General features: G+C 35.7%; 1 gene segment (V, D, J or C); it reads right to left on the reverse strand.

Annotated features, from left to right (window-relative positions):
* Nucleotides 1-218: 218 nt before the first annotated feature.
* Nucleotides 219-21,391, reverse strand: part of LOC124990965 (T-cell receptor gamma chain C region C7.5-like) — a 52,574-nt gene continuing 31,401 nt past the window's right edge. Inside the window, 4 exon segments of the C gene segment in view lie at nt 219-743; nt 2,895-2,942; nt 5,192-5,521; nt 9,956-10,016. Coding sequence covers nt 601-743; nt 2,895-2,942; nt 5,192-5,521; nt 9,956-10,016 — 582 coding nt within the window.

Consider the following 21,391-nt stretch of genomic DNA (forward strand, 5'->3'; position numbering starts at 1 on the left):
TGATCTCAAAGATTCCTGCCTGTGTCTGCTTTCCAGAGCAGGGAGAGTTTCCCATCTCTAACAAAGGGACGCAAATGGATAAGTCATGGCTAAGTTGTCATTCTGTTTCTCACCTTGGACTTTCCATTCATTTTCATCAAATTAAAGTATGCATGAGTAAAGGTAGATATTTGATTTTTAAAATTTATTGTGTCTACTATGAAAGACAAAGCACAGACTCCAAGTAGCAAAGAAGGTTGCTTTAGGGTGTTTAGAATGGAAGACTTTAAGATAGTCTCTGCTTACAGGGCACTAAGGACTGTGACTAGAAGCCATACTCTCTTCACACCACAACTGCCATGATTTGGGCTGGCTGGAGGGGCTGATGGGGACTGTGGAAACAGAGGGACGAGGGACCACCATGGGCTACTCCTTGTTGTCACAGAGAGAAGTTCCAGAGTGTGCCCATTGGTTTTAAACGCTTCTGCAATAATTAAAGAATAATACACATTTGAACATAAGGAGCCTGAACTCAGCAAGCAAGCCCAGCTAGGTCCTCAGCAAATGCTGTTCTGGACCATAAACCAAGAACACACGACAGTCCTGTTGTGCCACTATCTGTTAGGAGCTCTTCCCATTGCTGCAGACAGCTGTTCTTCTTAGCAGATTGAAGGTGATGATGGCCAAATAGACCCCACTCTTGAGGAGCAGGAGGAGGTAGATGCAGTAGGCGGAGGTGTTTGTGAGCTGCAGTCTCAGGGCATCTAAGAGAAGTCATGCAATTAGTTTCACCTGTTCTTCGACAGGAACATACCCTCATGGGGAAGGGTGCCACAGATATTTATTCTTGGTGACCTACATTGAAGTGAAACCACCCACACCAAACCCCAAAGGTCAACTTCTTCCACCCCCATCTGAACCACCAAAAGCAAGATTCAGCTTACAAGTCAAGTGCATTGACGACCTCTGCCATACTCACTTAGAACCTTCCTAATGTCAAAAAGCAGGACTGCATTTTTAATAGATGAGTCAATGGGGAGCAAAAGGGTATATGATAACTACATAGTCAAATTTCTTCACCCCAACTTGTCTTAAATAATAGAGACAATATTAATTAACCACTAAACAAGAGCCTAACAGTAATCAGAAAGCTCCATATTTAAAGTTCTCCTCTTACTTAATCATTATGATCTATGAGAGGGATTAGTTTCATTCTGAATTTGCATACAAATTTAGGACACAGTAAAAAGTAATTTGCCTGATGTTATGTATATGGTAAGTAACAACCATAGATTTTTGATCCCAGCAACCTGACTTTAATGAGAAAATTCTCATCTGTTCTTTGATTCTTCATCTCCAAGTTCTTCAACACCCTGTAGATCAGAAGGTTAGGCATACATAGAGATGAACTGCTGATCGAAAAGCACCTGAGACATTACACATTGTGCATGCAGTAAGATCTCCCAGAAGGGGGTAAAGAATTGAAAATAGGGGGTGTATTTTCATAGCAGGATGGGCGAGAGCTTTTAGAAAAGAGAACGCCATGTGAAATGGAAAAACAGAAGTTAATATGAATTCCTAGAGACATTAGGTGGTTGGGGCACACTCCCCTTTCCTCTCTAAATGCTCTTGTTGATGCTATACTATTTTGGGATAATTACACATGATAACCTTTGAAGTTTTATGAGAATATGTGATGTCATGTAACAAAGATAAGGCAGCAGTCTACGGTGGCTAACTGATGAGCCACAAGGACAATTCTCTTCCGTGGCAAAATTCCATGTACATATTCCATCTTCATAGAATCAGAACTCAAGAATCATTGACCCTGAGTGTATAAAGAGACTTCAAGAAATGTGTTCATAGCTCCCAGCCCTTGGTCAGGTGTGGGTTTGCCTCTCCTTGCCTGTGTGGCAACTGAGATTCAGACCCAGGGATACTGGGAACAGAGGAAAGGTGAGCAGTGTTGGAACCAACGCCTCCAGTCACCTTCTGTGTACATATGAAGGGAAAAAAGGGCCAGAAACTAGTTCTTATTCTGCTAAAGAGATGCCATATGCTAAATATTCACATTTGTGCTATTTTCTCTTCAATATAGGTGAATGTAGTATATTCTCCAGTGGCAGATGAGTAAAATTTTACAAATAGAAGTTATTCACTCATGTGGACACAATCAATCATTATGAGAACGGGGGACAGCCCAGTCTGTGATACTCTGAGGCCCATGCACTTCCCACCCCCACCATGTGTCCAGCCTGCTTTCAGCACAATGCTTTGGAACTTCTTGCTCTGAGATTCTATCTTAGAAGACTCTGAGATTCTATCTTAGAGGAAGAATAGAGAACTGAGTAACTCTTCATTTGAAGGCATGAATTGAAACCCAACGTCTGGCAGTGTGGCATGTGCAAGGGACTTAATTAATTTTAGCCCATCACCCTCATCTATAAAATGGAGGTAACTACTGTACCACTGATATCAATATGATGAGGACTAAACAAGAAAACGCAAGGAGAACACAGTTCAAGTTCTTCTGTACAAAAAACCCTACATAAGCACTAGTTCACCTTATTAGTAACTAGCTTGAACTTTTAAATAAATCTAGAATCAACTTGATATCACAATCTCCCAAGTCATTTGAAATACTAGGTGAATGAAAGAAGTTCCTTTGTTGAAATAGTTCAGAGCATATCATTTTATCCTCTAGTCACAGTCATCTCCTACCCAAATCAGTAATTTCCTGTGTTAATATGATGCCTAAGAAGTTAGGCATTAATTTAATATATCACTCAGTCTATTCTGCAGTATGAACCCATTCTGGTTTTTCTACCTATACCAAAGCGACTCAAAAGTTAAGATGATAAAGAGGGGAAAAGTGCTAAAGCATGACATACAGGCAAATATACACAAAAACTTACCATTTTTATCTTTCAAGCAAGTTTGAGAATCAGTCTTCGTGATGCCTGCTTAAAACCAGAGCAAGCACTGGTCAATTATTCATGGCCAATATTTGACAGCATGGGTATATGTGCTGTTTATATGTGCACATAAATAAATATATACAATCAATCCACACAGAGACAGGAGGGCATAAAAAATCTAAGTCTTGCATTTAGTTTCTGTTTATAAAGGATACTATTTTTTTTTAACCACTGTTGTGGTAAACATCTGAAAAAACCTGCAATGAAAAGCAGTTACGTCTTTTTATTTTACTGCAAATCATGCATATTCTCAAGGCAACTGTTCATACCTCATTGATCACTGCAGAAACTAAGGGTCCCAAAGATAAAGTCTCACTTAAGAAATCTGGGTCTTGTGTGGCAAAAGTCTTCATGTGTTCTATTTTGTGTTTGTTCTATTGGTTGAAAAGGACTTATAGGCACAAGGAATAGAACAAGAATGAATTCTTATGGCCACTCTGGGGCATTTGGACTGCTGTTTAACACTGGGGACTGTGATGCATAGTTACTGGACCACCACCAGGCCCTGCACATTCAGCCCTCTGCCCAGCCGTGTGGAAATGTACCTCACTGCATCAATGGGATTCATTTAGGAATCCTGACTCATGTGTGGTCCCTAGTGAGGAGAAAAAGAGGATTCTCTCTTCTCTGAGGGTATCCACCTTGGGGCACTGACTCATCCACAGCTCTACTCAAGTCTAGCATATGCTAGAAGTACAGGAAATTTTTTTTTTTTTGAGCTGTCCTTACCAATGTCAAGAAATACATTCATTATTCAGAACGCAAGCATGTTTGTGCATGTTAGCCCCACCCAATCTTTAATGATGGAATTTTGTGTAATCGTGATATATGAAATAAAGACCAGAACAACTCAAGGCCTCTGTTGAACTGCAGCAGCCAAGGTGGTTCTGTTTTGTTGTACCACACCTCGGCTCTTAGGTGAATTTTGTCAATTAAGAACTCATTCTGTGCAGGTTAAACTTTTTGCATAACAATACGGAAATGGGGAACTTCGTTTGCTTGGTAGAACATTCCTGAAAGACACATATCTACTCCTATTTTGCAAATTTATCAAAAGTAGAAACTTCTCTTTAACATTTATTATGAGTAAGTTGCTAGGTACCTTAATATATGTTGTTTCTTTCCTTCTTTCTTTCTTTTTTTTTTTATTTTTCCTTTCTTTTTACAATGGTGGGGATGGAACCCAGGGCCTTGCACATGCTACGCAAACCCTCTACCACAGAGCTACACACTGAGCCCTTAATGCATTTAAAAAAATCTAAAGAACATTTGTGTATGATCTATCAAAATGTATAAATGCATTCTACTGTTATATACAACTAATAAGAACAAATTTAAAAATTTTAAGAAAATGTTAAATAAAAATGTTCAGATATTTCTGTATATCCCTCAAAAAATAAAAACCACCACATTTACTTTGATCACAAATTGTGCTATTAGCAACTTATTAAAGATGCACAGAGATATTCAATTTCAAAGATGTTGATTATAATTAAAATTGGAATGTAGAATGGTTTGTGTCAGGAAACACAGTAAATATGTGAAAACTGCATAAAGTAGGATTCTATGCAATTAGTAAAATGATGCCTAATTGCAATTATTGATGTGGAAAGATGTTTATTGTTTATAGATGAGCAAAAAAATCTTTAGAATTTTAAATTGTAATTAAAATATTACAAATGCATAGGTATAATGAAAGAAAAAACCATGAAAATATAAACCAAAGAGAATGGTTACAATGAGATTACATATATTTGTTTTCTTTTACTACATTTTCAGATTTTTCTTTTAAAAACTTTTTATGTACACAATAATCAAAAAATATAAAAGGAAGGGAAAAAAACAAGAATATCATATGATCTGAATATTTCAAATGATGAAACTGAGGCCAAAACACCTAAAAAGAATTTTCAACTTTTTTTGTCCAAAATCAATACCATTTTAAATGAACAGAAAAAATGGTAGACTGCTTAGTTTCCCATTTTCTATAAAGACATTGAAGAAGGATTTATATCCTTGTTCATTAATACATCCTAAAAGGGTAGGATACTCTTCATCTAGTATGTTTTCCAGAGCAGTGGCGGGCAACTCTTACCTAAAGTACACGTGAGGCTGAGGCAGGAGAATTGTGAGTTTCAGGCCCACCTGGGCAACATAGAGAGATCCAATTTCAAAACTAAGAAAAGAAAATGTAAATTTTCCAGGAGGTTGTATTTACACTTAAATGCACATACCTTTCTTTATTGCAGGAAAGAGAATTTCTTTATCAACTCCTCCTTTGTTATTCTCGTGTTTGATGATACACCTGTGCTCTTTATCCAATGATTCTTCAGTCACAGTTAGCCAGCTCATCTTCATGTATGTGTCGTTAGTCTTCACGGTATCTCCCTGCTGGGATTCCAGAATCCTATCACCACCCTTTTCTTTCCAATATACCGTAATAACATCAGGGGAAAAATTTTCAAGAAGACAAAGATGTGTCCCAGCCTTATGGAGATTTATTTCAGAAACTGAAGGAAGAAAAATCGTGGGCTTGGGGGAAAGGTCTGCATCAGAGATTTTATCTGTGGAGAAAAAGGAATATCAACAAAAAGAATTACTAGAGAAACAAACATTACACAGTTTGGAAAAACCTAGTGCATAGAAATGAAAAGATAAGTTGTCACTGAATTAGTGCTCAAGGTGGTCTTCCATTCCCACCTAGGACGCAAAGTATTTACTCTTGTCCTTATTGAAAGATGTGGAGAGAGCTTCAAGAAGTGGTTTTGCAAACCTGGAGTCAAATCTGGCCTTTGTTCTTTCTCCACATGCTAAGAAGGGGATGACTTTTAACTGTTCCTAACCAAGACTTCCAACATTCATGAACCCACTGATTGATGATGATGATGATGATGATGATGATATGATGATGATTTAATTACTATTTGCATCTGTTTTTTCATAGTGGAGCATATTGCCAAGGTGGACAATAGGAAGGAGAAGGAAACCAGGTCACTTTAGTGATCTCTCTAGATGAGGCTCTGTGGGTCCTTTCTAAAGTGCTTTGTCACTTAAGCTTTCTGGCCAAGTAGCTCACAATCTCATGCTCTGCAATTCTTCATTTAACTGATTCTAGAATATACACTATTTATCTTATTTCTCATATGAATCAATGAAAGGAATTAGATCTTCAATTTTTTTGGTAACAACATGTAGTCATTTGCTTTAACAGGAATCTACTTCCATATATACTTCCATGTATACTTAACAATCTATCAAGTTGACCTCTGAGATTCAAAGGAGGTTCCCAAGACCAGTTCCAAAGTTTCTGGAGTTCTAGTTAATATCTAAGTTGATTTAACATCTCACTGTCATATCTGAAGTTTTGGACCAGGCAGTATTTAAAGTTGCATCTCCAGATTATTTAGTGTCTTGAATTTGCAAGCAAAATAGCAGCATTTCCACAACTTTTATTAAATTCATATTGATTATTTTCAGAAATACTCATGATGTTAATTTTATCAACTAATGCACTTATCTGAATTTTATTTTGCTTGAGAAAATATTCATCAAAAGCACATTTCATTTTGTAATTTCACTTGAAATTCAACTATCACCAGAGTTACCCCAGGGTAGTACTTTTATGCTTCTTTCAGTCTAGCAAGATGGTCTATACATATCTGCATATCAATGTTTTGAATATCATCTTCTGTCCCAAAATTTGTACCGACATGTATGTAACTTAACTGTTTTGGAACTCGGTTTATCTCTTCATCTTAACCTGCTAAATAAAGTGTATTTTTAATTGATATAATGTTGAAATTTAAGGTTCTAAAGTTTCTCACAAGCATAATACCAAAATATAAATCAAAACATCACATGTTTACAAAGCTATATCACCTCGAATGTTTACTAATTAGACACATAGTTTAAACTAATTACTTAAATTATAAATGTTGGAACCCTAGAAAGTGTTCAAATCATATTAGAAAATTTAACTTCCAGTAGAAACTCAAATACTTTGCCACTATTATGTTTTAGCTAATTTAAAATTATTTTAATAATTCAACATGTAATTTCTTTAGAAAAGGAGAACTGGATTTATTATTTGAAAAGAAAAGGAAAAAATTTGTTCTTGATTATTTCTGCCTGTTGCAGCTGAGTTCCTGTTTTTTTATACAGAATCAGTAAGCACATGATGTTAATAGTTTTGTGGCTTAAAAAGTACAATCAGGTCATAATGTGCTTATTTTAATTTCATGCTTCTTGTTTTTAAAGCACATACTCAGTGTGTATTCTCCAAACACATACTTTATTTTTAATTTAAAAGGTATGTTATAAAATGTAAAATTTTTAGTTATACATACTTTTATTTTCTATTCAATATATTAACAAGTCTAATTTTCATCTTAGAAATTTGCTTTTCTTCATGGGAATACTTCTGTTTCATTATTTTAAAGAAATTGGAAATTTTCTTTACTAAAATTCACCATTCATTACCTTATGGTTTCCTTTCCTTAACCAGATTGTCTAGGCTTTACTCCTTTTAGGGTAAAAAGAACCTAGAAATTCCATAGTTTTCTCTACCTAATAAATACCTAAGCACTAAATAGTGTACTTCTATATGTATTATTGGTATCTGTAGTCTGGATCTTTATATTGCATGGTCTTTTAAAACTTTACTTTTAAATGTACATATTAAGAGTGGGTTTTGTCATGATCAAAATTTTTGGAGATACATAGCATGACAGTCATTCTACTTTATTTGCATAATTAATAGAACAACTAGTATTTATTTCCAGTATTTTAAAGATTAATAAATCTGTCCAATTTATTTAAATTTATCCCTTGAACAATCAAACAACATATTTTGAGTTAAATTAAATAACCAATCAATATATTTGAGTTAAATTGCCCAAGTTGTTCTAATTCAAGATATAGTAAAATGAATTCCATATAAATTGATCAAATATAAACCACAATTTATATTGAACATATTATATTTCAAATCTGCATATGGATTTTTATTTAATTGTTCTCTATTTTTGTTTTTTCTTTCATCAAATATTTGCAGCTATTTCATATTTAAATTTGCATTTCAGATTTATGACATTTCCAACTATATTTAGTTGATTTTATATCCTGGTCACTTTCCGTATGAATTTAAAGTTCTTTTCTGATATGGGCAAAAGACCATGGCTATAGGTTTTATCATTGATTAAGATAAAGAATTAAGATTCTAAGGATTAGAGCAGCAAAATGTTTTTAAAACACATATTAGCATGATTTTTCTTGCCAACAGATCAATAAGTCTGCTAAAGAGAAACAAGTACCTCCACATTTGATTTTTTTTGTGCGAAATGGATGTTAACCTGTCATTTGCATAATTTGAAATAGAGTTAAATCCTTTGGAGAATCTATTGTAAATTTTATTTGCTGAAAACAGCTCTGCACAGTGGATATAACATTCCCTTCACATTTTAATTGGAAAAACATTTTTTGGGCACCTGTTATGTATTCAACGATATGCCAAGAATTTGATGGTATCTCATGCTGTTCTCATTTAACTTTGTTGGGTTCATACTGTTGTACCATTTAGGGAAAAGGAAACAGGCCAAGGAACAATTGCCCATGATCACTAAGCAGGAAGTGGTGGAGACAGAACTCCAGGTCTGTCTACTCATTACTTTTCTACATGCTTGACCTTGAGGAAAGGAAACATGTATTCTGAGTCTATCACAAACTGACCTGTAATCATTAACTTTGCCCCAGGGTCAAACACTTCAATAATATCATCATATACTTTATATATAAGCCCTTTTAAAAGTTCACAGGTACACAAAACCAAATCTCATTACAGCATTTGCACGATGTCTGTTCTCCTTTGGTATAAACATTTGATTAAAATCTCTCCTAAGATTTCTCCATAAATATCTCCATTACATTCCATTTTTTTCCCCTAAAACTATTATTCCAATAGGATCTTTTCTTGCTTTCCTTATATTACCTTATTACCTTGGAAAAGTTGTATTCTTTTGATAGTTACCTGTGACGACAAGTTTAGTTCCACCCCCGAAGACCTTCTTATCCAAATACCACAGTGATGCTACCTGTATCAAAATGTTAGACTAGTTTGTGCTCTTCAAATGTGTGGCCATAGGAATTGCCCTGGAATTCTTTAGAGAGCAGTGTTTTGATCCTGTTTTATTTGCTCATAACAAATTCTGTGGTTGAACAAATAAAATAACTTTGAAGTTTTTGGTGCTTTATTTATTTGGAAACAATGATGAAAGTGCAAATCCCTTCAGTATTGTTATCAGCATGGGACCAAAATGGAATGAGATGGAAAACCCAATTTGATTAAAACCACTATAGTGACACAAGAGGTTACTATCATCATCATCATCATCATCATCATCAGTAGTAATTTGTTTTCTATGACTATGTGCTCCAACATGACAATTTAAGGGCCATTTCCTCCTTTAACCAAAATAGATGTTGAAGGTCATATACACTCCATATTTCCCATTATTCCTTTAGAACTCATGCATTGATATCCTTTTCTAATTTTATAACAAAAATGTTGTATTTGAAAATTCCATGTGCTTTTTCAATAAATGACTAAAAAGTATGTGTTCCACCTTTTTTTTTTTTTTTTTTTTATTGCAGTGCTGGGGATCAAACTCAGGGCCTTGTGCTTGAGAGGTAAGCACTCTACCGACTGAGCTCTCTCCCCAGCCCACTATGATTTTCTTTTACCTTTGTACATGAAGTTTTAAACCTCCATCCCTCGGGGATCCACAGTCATTCTAAACTCCTTGTTAATGTCTCCTATGCCAGATCAGGGAGAACACTACCGCTCCGGAACTGGACCAAGTGCACTCCAGAGGTCAGTCTTTGTTAAGTGAACACACGAGGAGCAATTCTAAGAACTCTGAACAGCACCACCCTGAGCCTCCAGCACCTGCATTCCTGCCTCCACTCCCTACTTGACCCTGCAAAATTGAAAGAAAACTTACCTGTAACAATGAGCTTTGTGCCAGGACCAAACACTTTAATTACATTGCCATCCATAACACACTATCTGAAAAGTCTTTATAAAAATCTCCCTTTGTGCTGAATAAAATTACACCAATATTCTATCCCTCTTCATATAAATACATAAAAACTGGCCCTGCCAATGTTAAAAAAATGACAAGCTCAAACAAAAATCACATGAGATGTGAGTGTAATCAGGAATTTGAGGACTCATCCCACTTTTCCTGGGCAGTTTGGGTTATTCCTGTTCTGTCCTATCACATATATGGGAAACTCTGATTTTGTCTTTTCTCAGGATTGCCAGAAGTTTTCAAATCTTCTTAATTAGAGTTCATTAATATTTCATTAATTTCTGAAGAGAAACAATAGTAATCATATATTAGAACATTTGAAATGTATATAAAATATGATTTCTGGGCATGTGTGATTCATATAAAGGGAGGAATGGGTATGTGCACTGATAATAAAGTGATTTTGTTTTAGAATCTAATACCCCTGTATAGTAGATATGAGTTGTCCCAAAATGTGAATTCTTAATGATGATCTCTTAAGCTATTATTGCTGGAACACTGCCCTTTTGGCTAGAAAATCCCCTTAGAGTTTGAGGGTATTTTCATCCTTTACTGCTCATTAGAGGATCCTAACTGGTAGGCATTTCTGCATCTGTTCCATCATGAGTGTCCAGGCAGCTCTGAGTTATGCAACTGAGGAAGGAAAGTCAGTGCAACAGTGATAGCTCTTTCAGTAGCTTCAACTTTTCTAGTAAATTGGATGCCAATACAGAAATAAATAGGTGTCAAAAGGACTTATCATTCAATGACCCTAGGAATCATATCTTGAGTATTTAATAAATGCATATTCAATAGTACATCCATGATCTTTTTCTAGTGTATGAGAGAAGCAATATCAGAGCCATCATTAGAAGCAGAAACACTGTGTTCACACATGTATTAGTCAGGGTTCTCTAGAGGAACAGAATCAACAGGAAGTATGATTATAAAAAGGGGATTTATTAGATTAGCTTACATGATCAGAAGATGGATAGTCCACTATAGCTATCTGCAGGATGGAGAGCTGGAAGAACCAGTAGCTGTGCAGTCCAAGAGGCAGAAACCCCAGAACAAGAGGAATCGACTGTGCTACCCTAGTTCAAGACCAAGGCTTCTGGAAATTTCCTGGAGAATCACTGGCAGAGTCCACTTCAGAAGAATGAAGAAGCGAGAGTTCAATATACTCAGATGATCAAGCAGCAATCAAGAACCCATTCAAGAAGAGTTGACAACTGCTTCTGCTTCCTTATTCTTTCAACTTTTATTCTATCCTAGCCACCATCCTATTGGGCAGAGCGGCCCACGCTTAGGGAGGGGCTCCACTTCAGTTCACTATCCCACATTCCAATCATTCCTAGACATGCCCTCATGGACACACCCAGAAGCATCTTAATCATCGGCATCTCTTAATCCAATCAAGTTGACAATTTCAAATTAACCATTACAACACATGAGTAATAATAAAAACTGTGAACTGCTACTAATTAGTCAATAAAACAGTCCCTATAAAAGGTCAGGCTACAAAAGAGGAAATATTTGAAACATACAAACATAATAATGCCCACAATATTACATTACAGTTTATACTTGTCACTTCAGAACAAATCTCATTTGGACCCCAAATTTGACAGTCACTAGTCCTAGGACTAGAAAAGTAACAAACCTATTGGCAGCTTCAGTCTCTTCATCCGTGAAATGGGAATAATAGGTTCTTTTGTACAGAGTGGTTGAGTAACAAAACAAAACAAGGCAGCGAAACTATTTAGCACAGGTGTCTGACCCTCAAAAATATTAACTAATATTATAGTTCTCTCTGATGGTATGGTATTGGGTCATTTCATCAAATTCTTCCACCAAACACAGTAAAGATTGAATATTGCTTGTCCAAAATCCTTAGTACCAGAAACATTTCAGATTTTAGACTTTTTTGGATTTCAGAGTTTTGGATTAAGAATGTTTCAACTGTATGCAAATTTTGTAAATAATAACTACTAGAAAAATTAAGAAAGGAAACAAACATGTAAATCCAGGATCTCCTGGTTCTTTGGCAGCCACAGAATCCAAGCAAGACAAAATTTAGAATATTTTTCCACAAGACTGGAAGCTTTTGAGTGTTTTGCCTGTGTCCTATCTACCTTTTGTCTCTGGCACCCAACACAAAAACTGTTTTCAATAAATATTTGCTGAGTGAATAAATGAGCAAATGAGATTGTAAAATCATGAAGAGCCTTTTGCTAGATCTTGGACTGAAATGATTTGTTTAACTTGAAGTTTGCAGTAATTTGTGCTTCTCCATGTAATATAACATTACCATAAGTTTTGCTATTTTCAGTTCACCGTCTAAGGAGTTAGAGCGATAAGAAGAGGATTCACTGATATTTTATAGTACTTACTCCAAGTATTCTTTCACTTTTCTATTGCATGAGATAGACATATTACAAGTTGTTGGGACAAACCTGCACTCATACCTCAAAATATAAGGAAGAGGTAATTAATAAAATTCCATTTTGAGAATCATCACTTTATTAAAAACATATTTAAAGCAAAAATTGATACCAATAGGCTATAGGCATCATCTTCAAAACGTGTTAATTTCTAGTCTGTTGGTATTCCTTCTGTATATACACATTCTGAATGTGGAATTTCAATCAACTTCCTAACAGGGAAGGGAAGAAACCAGTTACAAAGCAGTTTGATTTCCATATTCAGTAGCCTGTGTCTGCTAAATTGCTGTTCATGTGCTGAGTCAGTTAAGGTTGACAGTAAACTGTTTTTTCTATAAAGTTTACATCCACTTAACACTACAAGCATAAAAATAGAAAACAGTTACTTACCAGGGGGAGTTCCTGTGAGCTTAGTTCCTTCTGCAAATATCTTGATTCAATCTTTGCCATCACCCTGCTCACAGCATCTACAAAAATCTCAGCCTCCTCCTAAGCGTCAGGACATGACATGACTGGCAATTTAACAACTTTGTCCTGGAAATTTGATCTTCTGGCTTCTTTTGAAAACCCTTGAATATAGGCTTTGTGTTTTCTGTTAAGTTGGACATTTCATCATATATTGACCTCACAAACTATTTGTTTCCACTGAGATAGTAATCATGGGAAAGTGACAAAGAAGAATGGTAGGTATTTGGGCAAGGAGAAGAAGAAACCTGGGCCAACTGGTTAACCAGTCACTTTTCTAAGTTTTCAGGAAAAGTGTTCTGAGAATTTAGTCTGTTTCCCCCCAGGTGTTCAGTTGTGTTGAAACTGCTCAGAGATTACATCAAAGGAACAGGCCTTCTGTTCTCATAAACACCAAGGTCTCTTTGTTAGCAATTTGGGAATATATTTCTGAAAGGAGGAAGTCCTTTCGTAGCTAAAAATGAAAATGTGCCAACCCATTTGACACATGTGAACCGAGGTCTCCATTTTTAATAAAGCCACATTTACTATTGGGCATCATGATCACTACCAGGGCAAGGTCAAATGATAAGATAACTTGTGATAACTCCTTATTTTTCCTGGAGTAAGAGAGTAAAATTGTCAAATACTATCTACAGTGAATTTATAGATTTTTTTCTTTACAGCAGAATTGAGGAAAACAAATCCCAATTCACGAATATGTTGAAAGAAGAAGTCTCTTGGAGACAGTTCTTGAAGCTTATGCCACTCATCTCAGAGAAGGCAGAAGGGAATTACCAGAAACAGTCAGACACTCCCCAAAGTGCCAACTGTGCCCAGGTATTAAGACAAGGGAAGAGAGACTCTGGTGACCTCCACCCCACTCTAGGCCCACCCTGTCCTGGTCTAAGTTCCATGAGCACCATGGTCTCTGACTGAAACAATGAGGGATGAATATGGTCATGGCAGACAACTGTCAATTCACAGCAGCTCACAGTCAGCAGCCCAATTAGAACAAGAGGACTAGGTGAAAATTATGGCTGGAAAGTGTTTTTTTATGTTATACATAAATATATTTATTTTGTCAATGAACAGATACTTTATACATCAATGACTGCTTATTCCAAGACTTTGAAAGTGTCTTTAAACTTTGAATGACTGGTTGATTGACTCATTGATTATAAAGAGTTTCTTTTAAACCCAGAATTCCAACTTTTTATTTCCTGGAGCTGTTATTTATACTTTGCACCTTGAGTTGATGTGTGAACGGTGACCACTCAATCCCTTTGCCCTATTTTCCCTTATTCCAAGATCCTAAGGTGAATTGCCAGAAACCTTAAAAATTTGTCTACATTTCTAGAGCCATGAAAAATTTAGTAAAATGGAAAAGTATAAAATCTTTTATTATATTTATACAAAAATATAAGAAATCTATGAAGAACCAGGATAAAGTTTTACCAAAGACCCACAATAAAACCTTAATAAGTGGAAAAACAAATTCATGAAGAAAAAACTATACTCACAATGAAACCTATACCTACTAAATGCAATATGTAAAAGACTACAATTCCAATCAAATTTGTCATAAAATTTTACTTTTTTGTTCTAGGTTGTGTTAAAAATAGGATATGTTATACATTCTTAAAAGATGTGTAAACATGAGATTATGATAAGAAAAATAGTTGTAGACATTTAGCCCAGTGGATACTAATGCTTATAACAGAGCTACTGGCATAATATGGTAATGATGTAAAAATAATGAGATAGATAAGTAAAACAGAAAGACTCCAGAAAAACGTTTAAAGAGTGTATTCAAATTATGATGCAGCCTTTTTAAATTGTAGAAAAATCGTAGATTATTAGGCTACTTGTGTTAATAATTGTTAGACAACAATTATCTTTTGGAGAGATAAAAATATTCCTCTACCTCATACTGTATTAGATAGGCTCCAAGTAGATAAAAATTAAAATGACAATGACAAGGTTACATGTGTGTTGGAAAGTAATTACATCCACTGGTGAGAGGAGCATGAAGTGGGAATGGGACAGGAGAACTTTCACCTAATGCATTATTTTTTATGAAATAAGAATGTGAAGAATTGTAACTTTTTAAAGTATTTAGAAAAAATTTTGATGACTTTAGGGTATTAAGTGACATGATCAACCTTGCTTTGGCACAATAAATACATGAGTGGAAAGAAAGGGGAGTTGTGTAGGGGAAGAGTTTGGTTGACACAGCCATGTCTTTTTTTTGTTTCAAAATTTTTATTGGTGCATTATAGGTGTACATATTGAAGGGATTTGTTGTTACATATTCATACATGCACACAATATAACGGTATGATTTGGTCCATATCACTGTCAAACAATTTCCCCCTCCCTCTCTTTCTCTCTTCCCTAGGTCCCTTTCCTGTACTGATCTCCCTTTGATATTTAGGAAATCCACCCCCACGTTCTTTTCCTTTTTCCTCTCTATCTTCTGGCTATGAGGGAAAACATATTACCCTTGATCTTCTGAGTTTGACTTATTTCACTTAACATGATGGACTCTAGTTCCATCTATTTTCCTGAAAATGCTCTAATTTCATTTTTCTTATGGCTGAATAAAACTCCGTTGCATATATGTACAACATTTGTGGCAGGGGGCAGGCAGTACTGGATATTGAACTCAAGGTCACTCAACCACTGAACTACATCCCCAGTTTACTTTGTGTTTCTTTAGAGACAGGGTGTCACTGAGTTGCTTAACCCCTTGCCATTGCTGGGGCTGGCTTTGAATTCGAGATCCTCCTGCCTCAGTCTCCTGAGCTGCTGGGATTACAAGCATGTGTCACCACACCTGACCTGTACAACATTTTCTTTTTGCATTCATTGTTGGACACCTAGACTTGTTCCATATTTTGGCTATTGTGAATTATGTTGCTATAAACATGGGTATACATGCATCAATGTAGTAAAATGACTTTAAATCTTTAAGATAGATAAGGAGAAATGGTACAGCTGGGTCACATGTATGGTGGTTTCATGCCTAGTTGTTTGAGGAGTCTCCATATTTATTTCCACAGTGGTTACACTAATTTACAGTCCTGTGAACACTGTAATAGTGTTCCTTTTTCTCCACATCCTCTCCAGCATTTATTATTGTTTATATTCTTTTTTTTTCTTTTATTGTAAACAAATGGGATACATGTTGTTTCTCTGTTTGCACATGGAGTAAAGGCGTACCATTTGTGTAATCATGAATTTACATAGGGTAATGTAGTTTGATTCATTCTGTATTTTTTCCTTCCCCCCACCCCTCCCACCCCTCTTTTCCCTCTATACAGTCCTTCCTTCCTCCATTCTTGTCCCCCTCCCTAACCCTAACTCTAACCCTAACACTAACCCCTCCCACCCCCATAATGTGTCATCATCCACTTATCAGCGGGATCATTTGTCCTTTGGTTTTTTGAGATTGGCTTATCTCACTTAGCATGATATTCTCCAATTTCATCCATTTGCCTGCAAATGCCATAATTTTATCATTCTTTATGGCGGAGTAATATTCCATTGTATATATGTGCCACAGTTTCTTTATCCATTCATCAACTGAAGGGCATCTAGGTTGGTTCCACAATCTGGCTATGGTGAATTGAGCAGCAACGAACATTGATGTGGCTGTATCTCTGTAGTATGCTGATTTTAAGTCCTTTGGGTATAGGCCAAGGAGTGGGATAGCTGGTTCAAATGGTGGTTCCATTCCAAGCTTTCTGAGGAAACTCCATACTGCTTTCCAGAGTGACTACACTAATTTGCAACCCCACCAGCAATGTATGAGTGTACCTTTTTCCCCATGTCCTTGCCAACACCTATTGTTGCTTGTGTTCTTGATAATTGCCATTCTAATTGGGATGAGATGGAATCTTAGGGTAGTTTTGATTTGCATTTCTCTTATTACTAGAGATGTTGAACATTTTTTCATATATCTGTTGATTGCTTGTACATCTTCTGTGAAGTGTCTGTTCATTTCCTTAGCCCATTTGTTGATAGGGTTATTTGTATTCTTGGTGTAGAGTTTTTTGAGTTCTTTATAGATTCTGGAAATTAGTGCTCTATCTGAAGTATGAGTGGCAAAGATTTTCTCCCACTCTGTAGGCTCTCTATTCACATTACTGATAGTTTTCTTTGCTGAGAGAAAGCCTTATAGTTTGAATCTATCCCAGTTGTTGTTTCTTGCTTTTATTTCTTGTGCTATGGAACTCCTGTTAAGGAAGTCTGATCCTAAGCCGACATGTTGAAGCTCTGGACCTACTTTTTCTTCTATAAGATGCAGGGTCTCTGGTCTGATTTCGAGGTCCTTGATCCATTTTGAGTTGAGTTTTCTGCAGAGTGAGAGATAGGGGTTTAGTTTCATTCTGTTTCATATGGTTTTCCAGTTTTCCCAGCACCATTTGTTGAAGAGGCTATCTTTTCTCCATTTCATATTTTTGGCCCCTTTGTCTAGTACTAGAAAATTGTATTTATTTGGGTTTGTGTCCATGTCCTCTATTGTGTACCATTGATCTACCTGTCTATTTTGGTGCCAATACCATGTTGTTTTTGTTACTATTGCTTTGTAGTAGAGTTGAAGATCTGGTATTGCGATACCCCCTGCTTCGCTCTTTCTGCTAAGGATTGCTTTAGCTATTCTGGGTTTCTTATTCTTCCAGATGAATTTCATAATTGCTTGCTCTATTTCTGTAAGGTACGTCATTGGGATTTTAATTGGAATTGCATTGAATCTGTATAGCACTTTTGGTAGTATGGCCATTTTGACAATATTAATTCTTCCTATCCAAGAACATGGGAGATCTTTCCATTTTCTAAGGTTTTCTTTAATTTATTTCTTTAGTGTTCTGTAGTTCTCATTGTAGAGATCTTTCACCTCTTTTGTTAGATTGATTCCCACGTATTTTATTTTTTTCGAAGCTATTGTGAATGGGGTAGTTTTCCTAACTTCTCTTTCTGAAGATTCATCACTTATGTATAAAGATGCATTGGATTTATGAGCATTGATCTTGTAACCTGCTACTTTACTGAATTCACTTATGAGTTCTAAAAGTTTTCTGGTGGAATTTCCTGGTTCCTCTAAATATATAATCATGTCATCAGCAAACAGGAATAGTTTGAGTTCTTCTTTTCCTATTCGTATCCCTTTAATTTCTTTGGTTTGTGTAATTGTTCTCGCTAGAGTTTCAAGGAGATGTTGAATAGAAGTGGTGAAAGAAGGCATCCCTGCCTTGTTCCAGTTTTTAGGGGGAATGCTTTCAGTTTTTCACCATTTAGAATGATATTGGCCATGGGCTTAGCATAGATGGCCTTTACAATGTTAAGGAATGTTCCCACTATCCTAATTTTTTCTAGTGTTTTGAGCATGAAGGGATGCTGTTTTTTATCAAATGCTTTTTCTGCATCTATCACAATACTCATGTGATTCTTAACTTTAAGTCTGTTGATATGGTGAATGACATTTATTGATTTCCGGATGTTGAACGAACCTTGCGTCCCTGGGATAAAACCCACTTGATTGTGGTGCACTATCTTTTTAATATATTTTTGTATGTGATTTGCTAAAATTTTGTTGAAAATTTTTGCGTCGATGTTCATTAAGGATATTGGTCTGAAAATTTCTTTCCTCGATGTGTCTCTGTCTGGTTTAGGTATCAGGGTGATATTGGCTTCATAGAATGAGTTTGGTAGGGTTCCCTCCTCTTCTATTTCATGGAATAGTTTGAGGAGTATTGGAATGAGCTCTTCTTTAAAGGTTCTTTTTTTTTTTTTTTTTTTGACAATCCTTAATTTATCAATGAAAAAACTCAGAGGAACGTCAAAATCTCAGTTGAATGTATAGGATCTGATTTTCCCTGACACAGATGGTAGCTTGCCATAGATTCATGGATTCTGGCTTAGTCTAATCTAGGTCAGAGAAAAAGAACTTGATTACTCATTACATAGCAAGCCTCAGGAGCTCTATGTTCCTGCCAGTTCTTCTCATCCCTGAATCTCACAGAGATGAGAAGCAGTAGTGCAGGTAAATGCTGAACATGTAAAAAACTCCCTCCCCCTTGTAAGAGGGTAGAGAAAAAAAAGTCCAAAATTTCCCACCATAGTTTATTATATTGAACATCAACTAAAATCTGCCCCTTTTCTCCAGGGAAATACATCCCAATCTTCTAAGACTGTTTATTCCGCAAACATCCTTGAAGTAAAACAAATTAAGTTTGAAACACATACTTCCATTTTTTTAGCTTACAAGAAATGTGCAGACATTAAATACCCATGGAAAATTATCATCTCAAAGTGAATTTTCTATTTTTAATTGAATATTTTACAAGTTATAACCACAGAGACCACACTATCCTATCTCTTTCTTCATGTGAATTGTTTGCTCATTTTTGTTTCTTTCAGAAGATAGACATGAAGAATTTTTACCACCATCTCACTAGCTTTACTGAGTGTTATCAGAAGGGGTTCACACAGTGCAGTTCCAAAAGAAAGGACAATCCATAACTCGGCAGCATGAGGCTGGGTTATTGTGTCCATGAATTCAGTTCCTAGTCAACCTGGACTCTTCAGTATGCTATTTATCTTCTCTCTCTTCAGGTAACTTTCCAAAACATGTTTGGAAAGCCTTATATAGTGACGTAAACCCCTCTCAGGTTTTGTCTTCCCTCAAAGTTCCACACTATGGCAACTTCAAGTTTTATCCACCAAAAAGAAAAGAAAATCCAATGACCTCACCCCCATGTCCTACCCATTTTTATTATAGTTGGAAGAACTCTAGACACAAGTCAGATTTTTAGAAATTTCTTCCCAACCTCTGTTAAATAGGAAAGTCTAAATCTCCCAACTTCCATGTATATTTTCCTTTCTAACTTCTAATATTTCAAAGATACTGAGGAAAACATGTAATATTTACAATTTCCCATTAAAGTCATCTTAAAGGTTTTGTAGAACTCAGCTGAGAACCCATCTGGTCCCAGACTTTTCTTTGTTGGTAAGCTTTTGATGACCTCTTCTATTTCATTGCTTGAAATTGATTTATTAGTTGTGTATGTCCTCCTCGTTCAGTTTAGGTCATTCATATGTCTCTAGAAACTTGTTGATGTCTTCAAGGTTTTCTATTTTGTTGGAATATAGATTTTCAAAATAGCTTCTAATTACGTTTTGTATTTCACTCGTGCCTGTTGTGATATTTCCTTGTTCATTCCGAATTTTAGTAATTTGAGTTTTCTCCCTCTTTATCTTTGCTAGTGTGGCTAAGGGTTTATCAATTTTGTTTATTTGAATGTTAAACAAATAACATTCAAATAAACATGTTTACTTCTAAGAATTTTTTTTATTTCCCTCCTGATGTCTTCTGTTATCCATTCATCATATAATAGCATATTATTTAATCTCCAGGTATTGAAGAAGTTTCTGTTTTTTATTCTGTCATTTATTTCTAATTGCAATCCATTATGATCTGATAGAATACAAGGTAGAATCTCTATCTTCTTGTATTTGCTAACAGTAGCTTTGTGGCATAAAATATGGTCTATTTTAGAGAAGGATCCATGTGCTGCTGAGAAGAAAGTGTATTCGTTCTTTGTTGGATGTATATTCTATATATGTCTGTTAAGTCTAAATTGTTGATTGTGTTATTGAGATCTATGGTTTCTTTATTCAATTTTTGTTTGGAAGATCTATCCAGTGGTGAGAGAGGTATGTTAAAATCGCCTAGTATTATTGTGTTTTGGTCTATTTGGTTTCTGGAATTGAGAAGGATTTGTTTCACGTACATGGATGAGCCAATGTTCAGGACATAGATATTTATGATTGCTATGTCTTGCAGATTTATGGTTCCCTTAAGCAATATGTAATGTCCTTCTGACTAGTTTTGGCTTGAAGTCCACATTATCTGAATTGAGGATGGATACTCCAGCTTTTTTGCTGTGTCCATGTGCATGGTATGTTTTTTCCCATCCTTTCACCTTTAGTCTATGGGTATCTCTTTCTATGAGATGAGTCTCTTGCAGGCAGCATATTGTTGGGTTTTTCTTTTTTATCCAATCTGCCAGTCTATGTCTTTTGATTGATGAGTTCAGGCCATTAACATTCAGGGTTATTATTGTGATATATTTGTATTCCCGGTCATTTGACTCATTTTTGTTTTTTGACATGATTTGGTTTCTCCTTTATTTGGCTATTCCTTTAGGCTAGTTCCTCCTGTTGCTGATTTGCATCATTGTTTTTCATCTCTTCCTCATGGAATATTTTGCTGAGAATGTTCTGTAATGCCAGTTTTTTTTTTGTAAATTCTTTTAGCTTTTGTTTATCATGGAAGGATTTTATTTCATCGTCAAATCTGAAAGTAAGTTTTGCTGGGTATAGACTCTTGTTTGGCATCCATTTTCTTTCAGGGCTTGGTAAATGTTGTTCCAGGCCCTTCTAACTTTTAGGGTCTGGATTGAAAAATCTG

This window comes from Sciurus carolinensis, chromosome 8 (assembly GCF_902686445.1).
Source record: "Sciurus carolinensis chromosome 8, mSciCar1.2, whole genome shotgun sequence".
Lineage (NCBI taxonomy): Eukaryota > Metazoa > Chordata > Mammalia > Rodentia > Sciuridae > Sciurus > Sciurus carolinensis.